This window comes from Erithacus rubecula (genome assembly GCF_903797595.1).
Source record: "Erithacus rubecula genome assembly, chromosome: 2".
Lineage (NCBI taxonomy): Eukaryota > Metazoa > Chordata > Aves > Passeriformes > Muscicapidae > Erithacus > Erithacus rubecula.
Window position 1 is genome coordinate 69117258 of NC_136685.1, and position 17940 is coordinate 69135197.

Below are 17940 nucleotides of genomic sequence, written 5' to 3' on the forward strand. Positions count from 1 at the left end.
TTCCCAGAAAGGGACCAAACAATTTGTATTTTTCTTTTTAAACTAAATGCTTTTAATAGAAAACAAAATACAAAATAACTCTTTCCAGAAAGCAGAAATATTTAATCTCTCAGAATGACAAACTAGAACGTGCTTTTTCTGCAGATCCTTGTAAATGCTGATGATTTATCTCACAAAGTGTTCATGAAACTGGTATTGCAACATTTGAGAAAAATCCAACACTGGCAGAGCTGCCTCTGTGTACACACAATAATTTAGTAATACTATTTTTTCCCATGTCACTTTGTGTGTTTCTCCTCATCCCCCTTTCCCTAGACTGCCAACTTCCATTTATGGAAATCTTTCTGTGAGGTGCAGTGGTGGGTTGCCATGCCCTGTTTGCATTAGGAGTCCAAACTTGGCTGTTACCATCCTATGGTGCCCTCCCTCCAGACAAGGCAAGTTGCTCCTTATCCTTAAAGCCACCACTCTGTCCCCACTGTCCTCCTATCCTCAAACCACAGTGCAACCAGAGTCAGAAAATTTCCTAATTAATGAAACATAAATACACATAATCACAGCTAGTACCAGGAACCAAATCCAAACAACAATGCAGAGATGGGCCCCAACTGAGGTCAGATTTCCTTGCCCTTACTAAGAAAAAAACAAGGGTATTTTCTACCTTTTTAGTCCAAAATATTCCAGAAGTTCTATAGGGAGCTGAAGCATTTAGGACCACCATTACTGTAGAAAATACACAATGTTCTTTTAATAGAAGAGTCTTAAAAATGCTGGTCCTCTGCAATACCAGGAAAGCAAAAGCAAAACAAAACAAAAACCACTGGGCCAGTAGTTCTCCACATACTCAAGCCGAATTAACAGCAGGTAAGATGTGCCCATCAATCAATGAAGGATATTTAAGTGCAGGTCACCAGCTTATCTGGTTGGCAGTTTCACTCGTCTGGGCCAGGCTTTCAGTTTCCCCAAGCTACAGGATTTACTCCCCTTTTTCCCATTCCTACAAGTACAAAATTAGAATGCATATGTATTTTCATCAACCCTCCTTTTTTTCCTTATTCTGTTCAACAGCACAGGCATTTTTGTGACATCTTAAAGCATTTGCATCGCTTTGAACATGTCTTTCAAGAGGGCAGAGGAAGAGAAGTGTTTCACAGTCAGTAATCTCAGTTTGCAATGGACTCTGGCATTCAAGACACCCACCCACTTCCCTAAGACAGAAAGCAAAATTAATGTTCCTGATTTTCTTGTGCAATTCCAGTCACTAGGAGAAGATTACAGGCCATAAACTGTACGCTCAGTACATTATTCATCTGTCCGGTATATACACCAACCAGCTCACTGGAAGACCCGTCCGCGGGGGCGTTGCAGTAAGTGTTCCGAATGTCCCAGACCCGAACCGAATTGTCCATCGACGCCGAAGCAATCAAACTACTGTCAGGGCTGAAAGTAAGGCTGGTTATGTTGTCTGTGTGCCCCCTCAGTTCTTTGTAAAGAGTTCCTGATGCCAAGTCCCACAGCTTCAGCCGCTGGTCTTCGCCCGCCGATGCCAGGTACTTACCGTTGGGGGAAAAGGCGAGCGCCAGCACAGGGCCCCGGTGCCCGGTGAAGAGCCGCACCGAGTTGCCCTGCTGAGTGCTCCACAGGCGCACGGTTTTGTCCGTGGAGCCCGTCGCTATGTAGTTGGAATTGGGGTGGAACTTGATGCAGTCCACGTCCGCCAAGTGTCCCGCGTATATTCGCAGCGGGTACGTCCGATCAAACGACCAGAGCCTTGCCGTGCGATCGTGGGAGCCGCTGGCAAAGTACAGGCTGCAGGGGCTAATATCCAAATCCCACACAGGATAGGCATGTCCTTGGTACAACACAGTGTTTGTAAAACTTCTCAGGTCCCAGTATCTGATGGACATATCCTCAGAACAAGACAAGAGTCCTGAACTATCTGAAAGGAACCTCGTGCTATACACAGGTCCACAGTGTCCTCTCAGGATCTTCATTTCTGTGCCTGCGTTGTCATCCTCTTCCTCCTGGTCATGAAGAAGAAAAAGAAACAAGGAAGGAAAGCATGTTTATTCATTCAATAAACATAAAAACCTCCACGAGGAAACCAGGAGGGTGTTGATGCAGAAGGAATTAGATTATTAGGAGTTAGATGTGGCACAATTTGTGTAACTCGGAGACACAAACATTGCTGATGCATTTCTCTAAGTGAATACTGAAAGAGATGGTGAGACAAAACTTTCTATAAAGGCATTATCTTTAATTTTGGTAGCCTTATGCTCAGTCCGGACGGCATCTTAACCTGAGACTGCAGGCACAGAGGAAAAAAAATATTTAATGACATTTTTCCTTTGGCTAAAAACATATGCACAGTGTCTATCTATCCACTCTACAAAAACACGTGGCTAAGATGTTGAAAACTGATCTTGGAATCTACTCTTTTTATGTTGTCATTGTTGGAAGTGGATCTCACAGTAGAGGGAAACAATCACAGATGTCTTAAACAAAAGACAGGAGAAGAAAAGACAAAGCATATTTGACAAGCTGTCTGCTTAACATTCTTTCTCAACTCTGCATGTGAACAGAAATCCAACAAGGCTCTAACATCTACTTCTCCCTGCAAGCTCCATCAGGTATGCTTTCACATCCTCACCCTCCAAGAAGAGCCTTCAAAAACAGCAAATATATGCAGCTTATTTAGGTCAATGTATCTATTTTGGCAAAGGAGAAGATGAACAATCACAAAAATGCTGGCACTGGAGACCTATCTTGTTTAAGTACCAGGCAGACAGTCAACAAATAAAGGTTTTTGTGTTTAAAGACTGTTCAGTGAGGTGAGCTAAAGGAATCTCATGATGGAAGGTAAGAGTCTCTACTAAAAGCCTGCTCAGGTAGCACCTCTTGACACTCGAAGGCTACAGACTACACAGGTTTCAACAGATCTCAAATGTCCTTGCCTGACTAGCTGGGGTCTCACTGATAGTGCAAGATAACCCTTGCTTAGGGTGCACCCTCCCTCAGGGCTGTCAGGCAGACACATTTCCTCAGTACTGAATCAGTAACACTCATTCACAGAATCTCCACACATCAAATTCAACACAACATCCTTTTGTTTGTGAGTGGTCCCTTTAATATTTATAATCTTGAACTGGCCCATTTCCTGCAGAAGGAGCACTTCCTGCTCCAAGAGGAAACCCAATTCCCCAGGGCTGCTGGACTGTTGACAACCAGCAGAAGTCAGAGCAGCAGAAGTCGGTGAGCAGCTCTCTATCTCCCACCCCTCTGACCTCAGGTCCCACAGACAGTGGCTTCAGATTTAGCAATAGCCTGGAAAGTGCTTCTCATCCAGTTGGTTTCAAATTTCACACTGGAGGTGAGCAAACTCTGACTTGGCTATCTCCTTGCCTTTCTCCACCTCAATAGCATGTTACGTAGTAGGCAGCAAGCCATATTTAGCAATGTTGCTTCTCTTCATGTCAGTGCTCATAGGAGCTTTATGATGCAGCTGTAAGCCAACTTCATCTCTGCTATGGAGGTGAGGCAGGGAGAAACTGCAGGCTCTGGCATGCAAAGCCCCATTCTTATTCAAATTGCTTTTCTACCTCAAATAGAGCAGGGTTTACTAGAATCCACAGCATCTCTAGGCTGTGTTACCACATAAAAGGCGAGCAGCTGATACCTGCAGCATTTTATACAATTTAATTATGATCATAAGATTCCTCACAAGTTACCAGTGGAAGCCCATTCAAGCTGCTGGTGTATTATACTACAGTTTCTGCAAATTTTGCAAGTCCAAGTACTTAATTTTGTGCATTACACAAGGCTACATGGGCTGTCTGCAAGCAACCTCCTTTCCCTCCTTGAATTACAGTATCAGGAGATTTGACAACACCTTCTGCAGTGTTGGAACCCACCCTCCTATGTGGCCACAGGTAGCAAATCTTATCTTTCTGACACTCACTTAGCACAACTGCACACTCCTGTCACAGCTCACTGAAAACAGTACATCCATAACACTTCTGAGTCACCACATTTTTCAGTTTCCTTCCCAAGTTAGTCTGCTGACCAGATTAGCAAAGCAGCTGCAAGTGCAGCCATCAAGTCTCAAAAAAACAATGATAGTCTCAAAGAAAACCAAACCATAATCTCACATTCTTCCCTTTTTTATCTAACCAGTAACAGGTTTTCCTGGGTGTCATCATCTCTCATCCTGCAGCGCTCTTAAGATGCTAAAATGGAAAATCTCTTATCTGCCTATAGCAGAGATCTCTAGCAGGGAATGATGAGGAAGGATGGCTGTCTTGGCAGGATATTTTTTACTGCTCCTTCCAGAATTCCTTCCCACCTGCCATCAAACAAGGTGTCTGCATCATCCCTACTCACTACCATTTGAAGGACCACTGGCACTTAAAAGCAGTACCTTAGAAGCAAAGCTAAATGGGGTCAAGTCTTAGTCTTCACAGGATTTAAAGGGTGACACTACTGTGGTTAGGAACAGAGCATTATTTTCCAATGTTGATTTATGGAGTACCAGCAATGAGCATGGTAAAACTGCAAAGAGACAGACAATGCATCCATTTGTACAGCTACAAAACCCCATTTTTATACTGGCCCAAAGTAAGACAGACTATAAAGGGGCATTTGTGAGATGCTACTGTAATGAAAACAGAATGACTGTATCTGAAAATAATAAGCCTCTCTTATTTGCAAGAAGCAGGACTACACTAGTTAAGTACACTGCAGCATCACACTGAGCAAAATTTAGTAAAACTGCACCTAGAAGATGATTTTGACCTTAGTGGCAAAGGCTTCACATGTGCTATGAAAAAAATCTTGTTCTAACAGATTTGCTAATTCTCAACCTCATTAATATACATATCCCTTCACAAGAAGAATTAATAAAACCAACAGAGTAGGTTTAGTGCCACCCTAAACAACGTACAGTGAAACTAGCATGATTTTAGGCCTTTATGACTTCATAAAAGGAAGGATTTATTTCCTTGCAGAAAATAAAAAAACAGGCTGAAGACAATGTATTTAATGCATTACTATTTAAAGGCATTATCCAAAGCTAATTATGCAATACAGAAATCAACCAAACCAAATTTTAACATCCTCACAAGTTATTTTACAGAACTCACAGAAATAAGGTCAAAGCACATTCAGAACTTTTGTTTTTCATCGAAATTGTATCAGCTTTATCCCTGTGAATTGCTACTGATCAGACTGCAGTGACAATGTGAAATACAGCCCCTGCTCACACTGATCTGCAGCTCAGCCAAAGTAGTCTGGTTTGGTCTTGGTATCTTTGGCTTCCTCTCCCATGGCATCAAAGCAAGCCCTGGCCTGTTCCCACCTGCAACGCTGTGGATGCCTGTGTATTTTCACTTAGGGCTCCCAGATAACTGAGTTAATTTCCTTGTAATCAAGGGACTTCCATTCGCATTTGGTAAGCAAGTTTGTGTTCAGACTGGTATAGGTATCCTCCCTCAACTCTGAACTACTGCTCAGGTCACTATTTGTTTTGTCAGTGGTGGAAATTATTCAGGGCAATGATGACTTTGATCTGTGGTTTTTGACCAGTTTTTGGCTTTAGATCTGTGCACAAAAACTGCAGGGTACACAAAACATCAAAGAGCCAACAAAAGCCATTTTCAGGATTCTATTGCCATCTCCTAATACATGTACAATAAGAAAGTCTATGACTACATGCCAAAGAAAGCTAATACACTCCTGATAATCTGGCAATTGCTCATTTTTCCACGGTACAGAGGCAAAGAAAGTGACATGCTGATTTACCAGACAAATTCTCCTCTGTTGCAGGTTGCTGACATTTGGTTTCCATGAGGGGCAATACACAGTTACATGCCTATGACCTCTTGCAGTTTATAATGAAAAGAAGTCCATAGCTCCATTTTGGGCTAGTCTGACTCACTTACCTGCTCACTCTGCAAAAAGGGTTAACCTGGGAAGCAGTGAATATGCTGCTCTGCTGTCTCACCTTGATATCTGCCTCTTTTCTCAAGCTGTTTAACAAAGCAATCCCTAATCACAGATCCCTGAATACACCAAGCTCTCAGCATGCTTCCAAAATAAATAGAACCTTGCCACTAAGTATTTTTCAGAATAAAAAACAGTGGAAGAAAGGGTGTCTTTCCTGTTAAACACTCAACACAAGAACAAATAAGGGTTTTTTTTTTAAGAAGAGTGAATAAACAACAGAAGAGACCAAGTATGATCTCTAATCAGGTGTAAGTTGCTACTTGGGCAGTTGTGTGTAGGGAGGAGAAAGGGTGTGACTAGAAAGAAAAAAAAAAGGTCAAGTTGAAGATGCCATCTAGCATTGCATATGAAGTGAAAGTACACACATCCCTGTCCTTGTCTCCAGCACTCTGCAGTAAGAAGCCTCTGAAGTTTCTACACTTCAGATTCCTTAACAGAGACATTTTGCATAATTTTCCATAACTCTTGACCTCTGATAAATGAAGGTGATACCTGAAACACACTTTTGGACATACACATGTGATCAGACTTCTTCAGCTCTTTCCTTACTTTGTCTGTATAGTCCTCTTCCTGTGTCTCTGCCCTTCTCTCCACCCTTCTGCTTGGTTGTTCTGAGCTACTTTCCTTCTAGTTTTCATTTGGCACTGTGTTTTCATTGTACTGCCTTGTTTCATCTTCCCATCCCAAAGAAGGCTCCATGCTCCCCAGGGAAGGGAGCCTGCTCTAGTCACCTGTTCTTTCTAGGCTGCCTGTCTACTGTCACCTGTTCAAGGACAGCTGGAGGGAGGGGACCAACACCAAAGGCTAGCAAACTCTGACCTAAGCACAGACTGACTTCGCCTCAGTTTAGCATTTACAAACACTGCAGGGAAGAACAAGGATGAGAGTAGATTATAAAATCTGTGCATCAAGGCAGACAGCTTGTGCAACAGCCTCAGAGTTCCCTAACACATTTCTAGATACTCAACAATCATGCTCAAAACAGGTCAGCAGAAGAGGAAGAAGGGGGAAAAAAGGGTATCCAGACCTCCTCATCCAGGATGTCACAAGCCAAACGGATGCGGGACACATCAACAAGGTGGGGCTCAGATTTCAACTTCCTGGAGCGCAGGCTCCACAGCTTCACACACGAATTATCAAACCCAGCAGCGAGCAGCTTGCTATTTGGTGAAATCTCTGCAGTGTTCAGCAACTGCTCCGTGTTATAGAAGGCATAGAAACAGATGGTGGTTAAGGAAGGGGGCCCATCCTTGACACGTTTAATGCTGTCCTGCAGTAAATCCAGCGCTGCCTCGTTCTGCAGAATGGAAGCTGGCACGTCGCTGGGCTCCAGGCCGTTGCTCTCGTTGCGTGAGGAGCTCCCACCAGCATAGAGCTGGTAGTCAGTCCTCTTGGCAGGCTGCACATCCAGGTGAATGTGCAAGGTCAGGACTTTGCACAGGGCGTTGTTGTTGTCACTTTGGAGGTAGCGAAGAAGGTAGTTGTAGCTGTCCTCTTGAAGGCGGATGACATATTTGTTGTCCAGAAAAGCCCGGAGTTTCAAGTTGGACAGGATATCTTGAATAGTCATGGTAGTCTGCAACTGTTCAATGATATCCTTCTGGCTGGCATTCTGCAAGAACATGCCATGGAAGCGGCTGTAAAAACTGTCCACTGTGCTTTTTAGGCCATTCTGGACCATGTTCAGATGGAGGTAGACGAAGAGGGGATATAGAAGAGGCATCACTTCATGGCTGTGCTGAGAATCTGAATCTATATTAAAAAAAACAGCAACAAACTTTGAATGATTTCTCAAGTCACTTCTTACTGGGAATAAAACAGAGTGAGGATGACTACTGAAAAAGCCTTGACAGCGACATCGGAGAGCAAGCAAAAAAAGAGACATTCGTTGGCAAATCTAAGCAAACCTCTTCTGTCACCTAAAGGAGGCACAATAGAGATTGCCACATCAGTGTCAGGACAAAATGCAGGGATTTCAAAACCCTTTTCAGGTTTGGGACAGCTAATAATACACCACCTCAAAAAATGCATGATAGTTGAATTTTCCCCATTTATTTCAAAAGAAAAAGTATGCCCTCTGTACCTTTTGTTTACTGTGATAAATGAACTTTAAAATGTTTGAGTTATATTTAAAAGAACATTCTAAGTGTTTTAAGCCAAAATTATTTACCTAGCTTGTCTGGCCTGAGCTTTGGTGGCTTTTTTTTGTCTCGGCTTCAGTCAAACATGAGTGTGGTGCTTTGGATGGAACTAATTTGTCTTCAGGGGAAAGGAAGCTACAGTTTCCAAAATGCACTGCAATATGCTGTGCTCTTGTTTTATTTCTGTGCCTGCTCATGTACATGCTTTTCTCTCCCTGCCAAGGCAAATCCCAGCAGTAATTCCTAGTACACAGTGTAACAAACCCCGATTAGGCTGTGCTGTACCTTGCAGAGGCTGATCTGGGCAACAGCTCCACCCCTCCTTCCCCAGCTTCTCTGGGGCTCTTTGCCAGCTGCAGGGAGCTGTGAGGAGTGGAGCCCTGCCGAACACCATAGCAACAAACAGGGCCACAATGACTTACTACCACAGGCCCAAATGGTCCAAATTACTGGAAAACAAATAGGCACTGCTGATCCTCCAACTTTTGCTGATCCTCAAAATGCAAAAGGCATTGCTGTTTTTCAACATGCTCTTCCCTCCTGACACTCAACAATGCATGTTCTCTTTCTCCCTTTCCATTAGGTTATTTTTCCTTTATGCTGAGCACTCTTCCAGACTTTCACTTTTTCTCACCCTGTGCCTCTCTCATTTCTAGAGGAGTAACTACAGCATACGTGTGGTGTGCAGTATATATATATATATATATATATATATATATGCGTACTTGAGCATCACTCTCCTTCCTGTCCCACTGAAACTGGGCCAAAGCCAATGAAAACAGTGGTCTGCATGCAGTAAAAGCTCTAAGCAGTCAGCAGGTCTCTTTTTTCTCCAGGTGCACTAGTCCAAAAATGAAACAAGAAGAAGGACCTCACTTTGCAGTGGGGGAAAAAGGGAAGAGATGGGAAGTTGACAGAAACAAAGGAAACGTTTCCAAGGAACATATGAAGAGGTTACAGGAGCTGGGTCTTCTAGCCTGAAGAATAAGGGAGTATTCAACTGCTTGCCTCCAGTACCCAGTGGGACATTATACAGAAAAAGAAGTCAGTCTCTTCTCAGAGGTACTCAGTGGAAGAACAACAGGCAAGCTGCTGCAAGGGAAATTCTCACTGAATTGCAGCAGGGCCCCAGAGAGGCACATCAATCTCCAGAGTGTTTGATTTTTTAAACCCGACTGGAAAAGGCTCTGAGCAACCTGATCAAACACCCATCTTGCCCCACTTTGAGTAGGTGGTTGAACTAGAGACTAGTGAGTTAAGTTAATCCATGTCACTAATCCCCTGCATACTCCTCAGTGGGGCAGGCATCACAGAAATGGGAAGTGTCCTGCTGTGCCTTGTGGCTGGTTGGGAAGCTACTCCCTAGAATAAACAGAGGTACTTCACGTGTGTAAGACACCAAACTAGAGCAATAGGAACAAAAAAGACGGAAACAGTCAACCTGAACACCAAAACCTAGCACCTCATCAAGCATTAAGCAAGCACTTCACCAAGCACTGAACAGAGCCACTGTACTTCTAAAAATCCATTAAACCATAAGCATTGACTTCAAATACTAAAGTGCAAAGGTATTGAACTGCTGTAGGTGCCAAGGCTCCAATAATTCACTATTTTCTGCCTTTGCCTTCCTGCCCCCTTCCTTTCCAAAACTATCAGAAATAATATCCCAATGTTATGCACACTGGGATCAAATCCCTACACTGGACAAATGTTGTGTGTAACAACTTCACTTTCCTTGGTACTGTTCTTTTAAAATTCTATCTGCTTTCTTCTTCCTATGCTGGGGACTTATAGAAGAAATAAGGACATTCCCAGGAGTACCTTTAAAAAAAAAATCTAATAATTATATTTAAAAAAATGATTTGTCTTCTGCATCATTAGGAAGTAAGATTTTTTTTTTTTACTTCACTGTATTGCTCCAGTCTCAAAGGCAGTACAGCTAAACTTATGGGAACAGATCCTCCCTTAAAAATCTGGATCAGCACACAAACAAACCAATTATGGATAAAATTAAAAACCTTAGGTGACAGAAGTACAGTCATTTCTCAGTTCACATAAAACACTAATTTCTCAGCCTTTCACATATAACACTAATTTTCCTTCCTGTCCTGTACAAATATGGTGTTGTCTAGAAGACCTACAAAGGCCAAAAGCTTGCATAAGAAAGGGCAAAGAGCCAGCCATCTACAAAACTCAAAGCTTGTCAGCACACAGAAAACAACAAAAAAAAGAAAACTGAAATATTTCTATTTTTACTAAAATCTCAAAACACCATTAGAGACATGATTTTTAATTTTATTATATTGCCCTTTACTCATTGAGATGACAAAAAAAGTTAGCTACTTTCTTCTTCCTTGCTTCCTGATTTACCTGTCAGAAAATTGCGTAATCGTCCAAACTGTACTTCATATTGCTGAGGCTCCGCCAGGCAGGGAGCTGCAGACACGACGTTGGCACAACCAGACTCAGATTGGACTGTGAAATAAAAAAAGCATAACTTACATGAGGGTTTAAGGATTTTTACATGTGTCTGAAAACAAAGCTGGTCATAAAATCTAAGGTATGCATCCACTCAGATGACATTTTATCTTCAAATCATCCAGGTATGACATAGTCCAAAGCATCTAAACATGGCATTGGCCACTTAGATCATGAATGAGAAAATACTGAAATCCAAAACCCACCCTAAAAATCTCAGCAACCTACCTGCTCCACCCAGAACACATTTTAAAGTTCTCAAATACAACCTTAAATTCCCAACAAATTCAGAGTAACAACCATCACAGACCCCTTAGAAGTTTTAGAACTGTGGTTCTACAACCTTACATTCAGAAAAGGTAAAGCAACATACAACTTTCTCCAAAATATAGTTTATTTTTCAGTGAGTCCCCCCAGCTATAATGAACAGGTCTAAAGAGACACAACTTCAGATTCTTAAATTTCTCATCCCAGTCATTATAATTTACAACAAAATATAATCACTACCATTGATCAAGTCCCACAGAGGTGGTGGAGAAAACACTGAATCTCTAAGCAAACCCTTTGTAATTTTTAACCAAAATGTGCTCCTCCCTGAGAATTTTAGGTTAAGGGGTAGTTGGCAACTAATCACAAACCCAGCTGTTAGGTCTCCTCAGACTGAGTTAAACTGTTTTTCAGAACCAGACTCTGGAAAAAGCGGTTCTGAACTGTTTAGAGAGCATTGGCTTCTCCTTCTCTGGCACCAAACCTTTGCTGTTCTGCTAACGGCCTGGAATCAGGCAAGTGCAAGTTTACAGACATGCATCAAAAAACCCCAAGCACATGCAAATACCAGTGTTTAGAAACTCAAGTTCTGCTGTTCTAAACAGAGTATAAGAGGGCAAGGAGTTTCATTATTTTCCTTTCCAATATTTTTTCCAAATAATAACTCTTGTCCCCTTCCAAACCCCTTATTTTTATTACTTTCACTTCAATTTATTTCAGTCTCCCTTGCCCTGCACCACCTTCCATCCTCTGCCTTTTTACTCCTGATTGACTGGGGGGCTTTTTGTTCCAGCATTTGGCTCATGCACAGAGGCACAAGTCTGACAGCCCTGGAAGTCTATAAACAACATTATCAAATGTTCACACACTAGAGAGAGATAGGCCAGCCTCCAGCTCATCTCAATGCCTCTAATTAGAAAGAGATCAGCACCTGGTACACAGGCAGCCTGTCACTATTATTCCCCCATTCCACTCTCTCTGGTAAGACACAGGTTTACCTTCCTCCAGCTTATGTAAATACAAGAGGTATGTTTGACGAGGAGCTGAATTCAGCTTTTGAAACAGACATGGGCTGAGCTCATCATTCTCTCTTGGGCAAAAAAAACCCAAACAAAACCAAAACCAGATTCCAGCACCAACATGATATAATCTCTTAAATCAGTTTAGATATAAACAAATATAACTTCCTGAAAGGCACAGCTACGCTGAGGTTTCTACAGCCTGGCTGCTTCAGAAACTCAAAGATGGTAAGAAGTCCAGGCTCACATACTGGAATTACTTAACAGCTAAAGTAAAAAGCTCTGCTATTAGGATGTAAAATTGAATATAATCAATATCCAGCATGAGAAAGTAAACTGCACGTATGCCCATGCAGTAACTCAAGAATACTTAGTGACAGTTTCCAATGCCACCCATACAACTCTTTGTAAAAACAAAGAAATACAGAGCCTGTCTCTTATGCTATTACATCCAACAGTCAACTTTTCACAGAGATCTGGTGTTTCTGCAGGAATGGGAATGGCCTGACACCTTGCTCATGCTATGCAAGCACAACTCATTGGCCTAGACTTTATAAGATACTTTCTCCATGCCACAAATTCCTCTGCATAAGCAACTTAATTCCAAGACTAAGCTTCATGCTCCAGAAAGTGGAGTATCATCTTTGTCTACCTGTCCTGAAACAGTCTGACTGGGCAACCATTATGGCCTATTCTTTCAGTAATGATGCTAGAGTTCATTCCCACCCAGAAAATGGTAAATGAATCCTAAATACCAGACAGTTCTAACAAATTCTTATTCTTTGCCTTCCCAAAACTTTAAACCAATGAGAACTGCAAAGAAGATCAAGAAGTCAACTGATTACAAAATAAGTAAAATTTCATACACATTTTCCACCTGGTAGAAATAAAAGACAGGCTGTATCTTTCTCATACATTAATAAACCTACTACAGTTTCTTTTACACCTCCCCAGTGGTCATAAGAACATTTATTGGAAATATATGCTTCTTCATATCCAGTAAGCATGGCCAGCTATGCAACCTGATAGGAAATTCAAAGGAAATCACTCCAAACTCAGGGATATGGACAGCACCCTCCTGGTCTCGTGTGTTGGCTACCAGCAGAATTGCTTCCAGCTAACAAATGCAGGGCTACTGGAAATGTTGTGTAACAGCAACTGAATCCTATTTAGGTGAGTGTGATGATGTATAATTGTACATTATTTCAGCTAGTCATGTGCTAACAATGCTATGGACACTATTAGAGGAACCTGTTCCTTGGTCACTCACTCTGTCCTCAGACATTGTTTTCTAGAGAAATATGGGATAATTACAAGGAAGCTCTCTGCTGTATTTTACTGCAGATATAATTGCACAGAATCTTAGATAATCTCATCTGGGCTACCTCCCCTACTGAAAAGGTTGGACCAATAATTTTCCGAGGTCTCCTCCAAGTCTCCCATTCACACAGGCTAGTTGATTTAAAAGTCAAATGAAAGAGGTGAACATAAAAAACAAGGTGAGCTTTGCTAAGGAAAAAGCAAAAACATCTTCAGAAAAACACATTTGGTCACTTTCCCCAAAATAAAGCACAGCAGGCTTTACAATCTGGTCAGTTTTTACTGTTTAGAAAATTAAGATGACTGCAGCAGAAAGTACTTTCAGCATCTGTTGTCAGATCAAGTAACAAGCTCGGGGTTGCTTTTCTAACAGTCATTGATGGAACTGCAGCATGCACACTGACAGCTCACTGCAAGCACATTTGACAAAAAGTAGTAAGCAGCTGAACACATGAGAGCAGCCCATTTTCAGTTCTAAAGAAAACTGATGACTAAATTCTCAACCACCATCCACAAAACCCGTGCACTAGCAAAAGGATACAGACTAATACAATATTTGGTAGCAACATTTGGTGGAAGATGATTAAAAAGACAATATCCAAACACACAGTCATTCACACTCTTTACTGATAATTTTTTTTTCTGCATAAGGCCACATACTCATGCAAGAGCTTGTAAGCCAGTTCATCTCCACTACTTCAGACACTTCTGTATCCTGCTCATATGGCTGGTATCACATTTGGAGGATGTTTTGACACTGACCTTTCTACCCACTTTTCACATAAAATCGCCAATTGAAAAACAATTCAGCAGTTTAGTTTCATTATTTTCCCCATCTTCCCCAGTACTTTTTCAGGGACTGCAATAAACTTCTGATAGTTAGGCTGAAAAAAGCAAGGAAATGAAAAGTACTAAGCTGTTAAGTTGCTTCTAAATAATGAAATATTGTCCAATTTCCTCCAGGCCACTGAGGAAGTCCTCCTTGACTTCCTCCTTCACCTACAGGTCACTCATCTTTGGATGGCTAACTGTAGTAAAATACTCTAAAGGTGGAAAATCTCTTCCTGCATCCAGCCTTATTTAGTCACAAACACAGTTAGATAGTTACTAATATTTTGCCAGATCAAGTCCTAATAGAAGTGATTCCATCACTCCTTTTTGTCAGAAATGCTGTCAATCTAAGCAGTTTCATTGACAGAAAGGAGTTTCTCCTTGTTTTTTTACCCAAAACGTCAGCCCAGTATTTTCTATTACTTTTACAAGTAAATTTAATCTCTGTAACATTTGCATAGCTTTTATCCTTCCAATACCTGTATGTGTGCTTGAGCAGCAGCAGTTTGTTAAAACAAAAATAATAACTACAATGAAAACTGTCACACACACAGTTTGGGAAGCAAGCAGTGTGGTAGGATTCGTAAGTCCTTAAGAAAGAAAAAGTTTATCTCCCTGTGTGTCTTGTCTCCTCCACTGAAGTTTTGGGCTTTTTCCCCAAATGACAGAGCAGACTCCTCATAACTACAAAGTTGACTATGCCAATAAGAGACACAGCCTTATCACTTTAATTTCACATGATATAACTGCTGGAGTACAAAGGTACAACAGAATTTCCTGCTTTTACTTCCTTTCTCATCTAGACTCTTCTCCCCTCCATTCCAAAGCACCACTACTCACCAGATTTCATGTTATTTGGGATAAAACATATGTATTTTCCACTACCCTCACACAGTATTTCAGCCTGGTGTTTCACTGACTATGAATGTCACCTTGTTACACTTCCACCCACATTTTCATTTTTCAAAAGTTCATCATTCATGTGAACTTAACAGTGAGAAATTTCTTAATTTCAAAAGGAGAAATGTCCATATGTACAGGCAAATTCACACAGCTGCCAGCACACATGCTCACAACTCTGCCAAGCAGTCATGGAAAATACGATAGGATTACCTGTGAGATTAGCTGCCATCTCTTCAGCAGTCTGACACAGCCTCAGCCCTTGTTTTAGGGGACCTTCTGAGTCCACATACTGACGGCGCTTGAGGTAGCAGGACACTGCCATCTGAATCTGTTCTGTGCGTACGCGTTTCATGACCTCAAAAGAAAAGAAAGAGGTGATGAGGCTTACGGGGTAAGCTGAGATCAACTTAGACTGTATTTTCCGTATCGTTAAGTACAAAACGGAACCTTCAGGGATTTGTCTCTAAGTTCTATGGCCTAACAAGACATTTTGTAGACTCCTGAAGATATTCTGATACCTAATTATACTCATTTCACAGAGGAATCAAAAATTGTTTTGAGGATTCGGGACTAAAACTGCAGTGGTGGACTGAAGCATTTTTGTTAAAAACAGCTCATAAAAGGGGAATGTCTCTCCTCTCCCCCAAGTTTTGACAGCAGCAGTTTGAATAACCTTCAGTCATTTTCTGGTTCCTCTGCTCGACCAACCAATAAAAAAAAAACCTCCAGAAGATTCAGTGGAATGAGAAATTAACATACAAAGATGGACATTTTGGAAAGATAATGCTTTATATAGCAAATCTATTTGGGGAGTCCGAGAAGCAATAGTTTATTGGCTGAACTTGAAGTCTCAGAAAGGTCCCCAGGAAAAAAAAGAGGGAAATGAAAAGCAGAGCCCTCTTTGTCACCTATCTTGACCTATCCAGGCTTCCCTCCTACAAAAATTTGAAATTAAAAGAATCAGTTGAAGGTTTTTATAAATACACATTTAGGAAGGCATCCTCACAAACACCACTTGGAAGTACCACAAAATTAAAAGGAGCCCTATGCTATCTTTTAGCCCCTGGCTTATAATAAAGGACTCCCAGTAAGATGAATGCAATAGCTCCCTTGTCATTTGGGTTGTAACTGACCACACCAATCCTTCACAACAGCCATTGACTTCACACATAAGTTTAGATTACCTAAAGGGCTTTAAATAAAGCAGAACTAAGCCACAGGGCTTTTTTCCTATCACAACAGCAGGTAAAGCCTGCCTGGAGATAGTTCAACACCTTACAGCCCCACTACTAATGACATGAATGTTTCCTGAGTGCTAGTGCTTCCTGGTTTGAGCAGTTAAATTGGATGAAACATACTTCTCTGGGAGAGACAAGATGCCCTTCCTCCCTTTGTAAGAACAATCATTCTTACCAAAAGGACAGCTTTAAAAATATTATTGTGAGTTATTTCTAATACCCATGCACACTTTAGTGCCTATTCCACTTGTTAGAACAATAGCCCTTCTGTGAAGTTAGGTACAACTGGATGAGAAGGCAAGGTTTCAGCAATAGTTCACTTTCAACAGATATGTGGAATTGCAAACCTACATGCTTGGGTGAAAACCGTAAAAAGATTTCCACCTGTTCCCACAGGTTAACTAACTGTTGAGGGTGGGGAAGAGGCATCAACAGGTGTGAGTTTCCAAAGCATTTCCAGATAGACCCATTAAACCAAAATGTTTTCAACACCTTTTTTCACTTCGAAAGCAAACTTCCTTTTCATCTTGCCTGCAATTAAAGAAGTCATATCTGAGACACTGTCTCAAGTGTAACACTTGTGCTGCACAAAACTGTAGGAAAGACAGAACTCTAATCGAGACCACAAACAAGAGTGGACACAAGGATGAACCAGCAACTTAGCACCCTCCAAAAAAACCACCTTTAACTAAGCTTCACAATATATTGTTACCATTCTGCATTTCAGCCAGCAGCATAGACTCATGTGCAAGTGATTTACCCAGGTCCATACTCAGGCTCATTGCTCCTCAATGTAGTACCCCCTGCAGTCACAGTAGGGGATGTTACCAGCAGTATCTCAGATTTTTTTCCTAACTTCCAGGTGACACAACAGGAACTACCATAAGAAAATGCATCTTCACCAAGAAACACTCATTGGCATCAGACACATTGTCACCCACATTCTAATTTCAGCTCTTTGCTTCTTCCTTTACTTTGCTTTGGCACTTCACATTCAGAGTTACAAAGAACAACGTCACCGAGGCAGGAAAAGCATGCATGAAAAGTGGAAGAGCAAAACCAACACTCCTACAAATATTCCTTATTGAGCCCTTTATCAAAATTAGAGTGTATCATAAAATAAACATGAAGATGGCCCTACCAAAATGCCTTCAGCCTGGTTCAAGATATGCCAATTCACAACAGGTCAATTACGCACAATTTGAAGGCATAAAAGGACAAGCCTGCCATTTTTAACTTTCAATCTCAAGACTCTAGCTCTCATAACTGAAGATAATCTCCAAAATATGCAACAAACTGAAAGCATATAGAGTTCTCTGTCCATGAAATGCATAAAGCTTGAAACAATTGTTCAGAAGTCCCAGCTGTCTCATTCTCTTCGAACAGCCAAAGAGAATAATAATTAGTAATGCTATTAACTAATTTTACTGATAAGCAAAATACATAAGGAAAGAGAAAGATCTCATTATGAGACTGCAGAGCTACAACGCAGCATTTTCTGCAGCGTTCCAAACTGGAGCACTGAAGAAAGGTTAAGGTAATTTTTTCTGAGGAACCATAAACCACTGAAAAAAAAACCAGAGTGGAGGCTAATAACACAAAACACATTGCAAATTCCTCCTTCCTGGAAAAGCTTGAAATTAGTTGTGAACTGAGCACTGGGCCAAGGAAATTATTTTCCCGCCTAAGCTACGTTTCAGGTACAGGTTTAGGCAGATTCCACAGCCTTGAAATAATCCCAGT

General features: G+C 41.3%; 1 protein-coding gene across 2 annotated transcripts in view; it reads right to left on the reverse strand.

Annotated features, from left to right (window-relative positions):
- TAF5L (TATA-box binding protein associated factor 5 like) overlaps nt 1-17940 on the reverse strand; it is a 19412-nt gene continuing 1472 nt past the window's right edge. For both annotated transcript variants that reach the window (XM_079330380.1, XM_079330381.1), the window contains exons 2-5: nt 15170-15314; nt 10512-10616; nt 7028-7752; nt 1-2024 (exon numbers count right to left, since the gene is read on the reverse strand). In XM_079330380.1, coding sequence (XP_079186506.1) covers nt 1227-2024; nt 7028-7752; nt 10512-10616; nt 15170-15311 — 1770 coding nt within the window. In that variant the 5' untranslated portion in view covers nt 15312-15314 and the 3' untranslated portion in view covers nt 1-1226. The remainder of the gene's footprint in view (nt 2025-7027; nt 7753-10511; nt 10617-15169; nt 15315-17940) is intronic.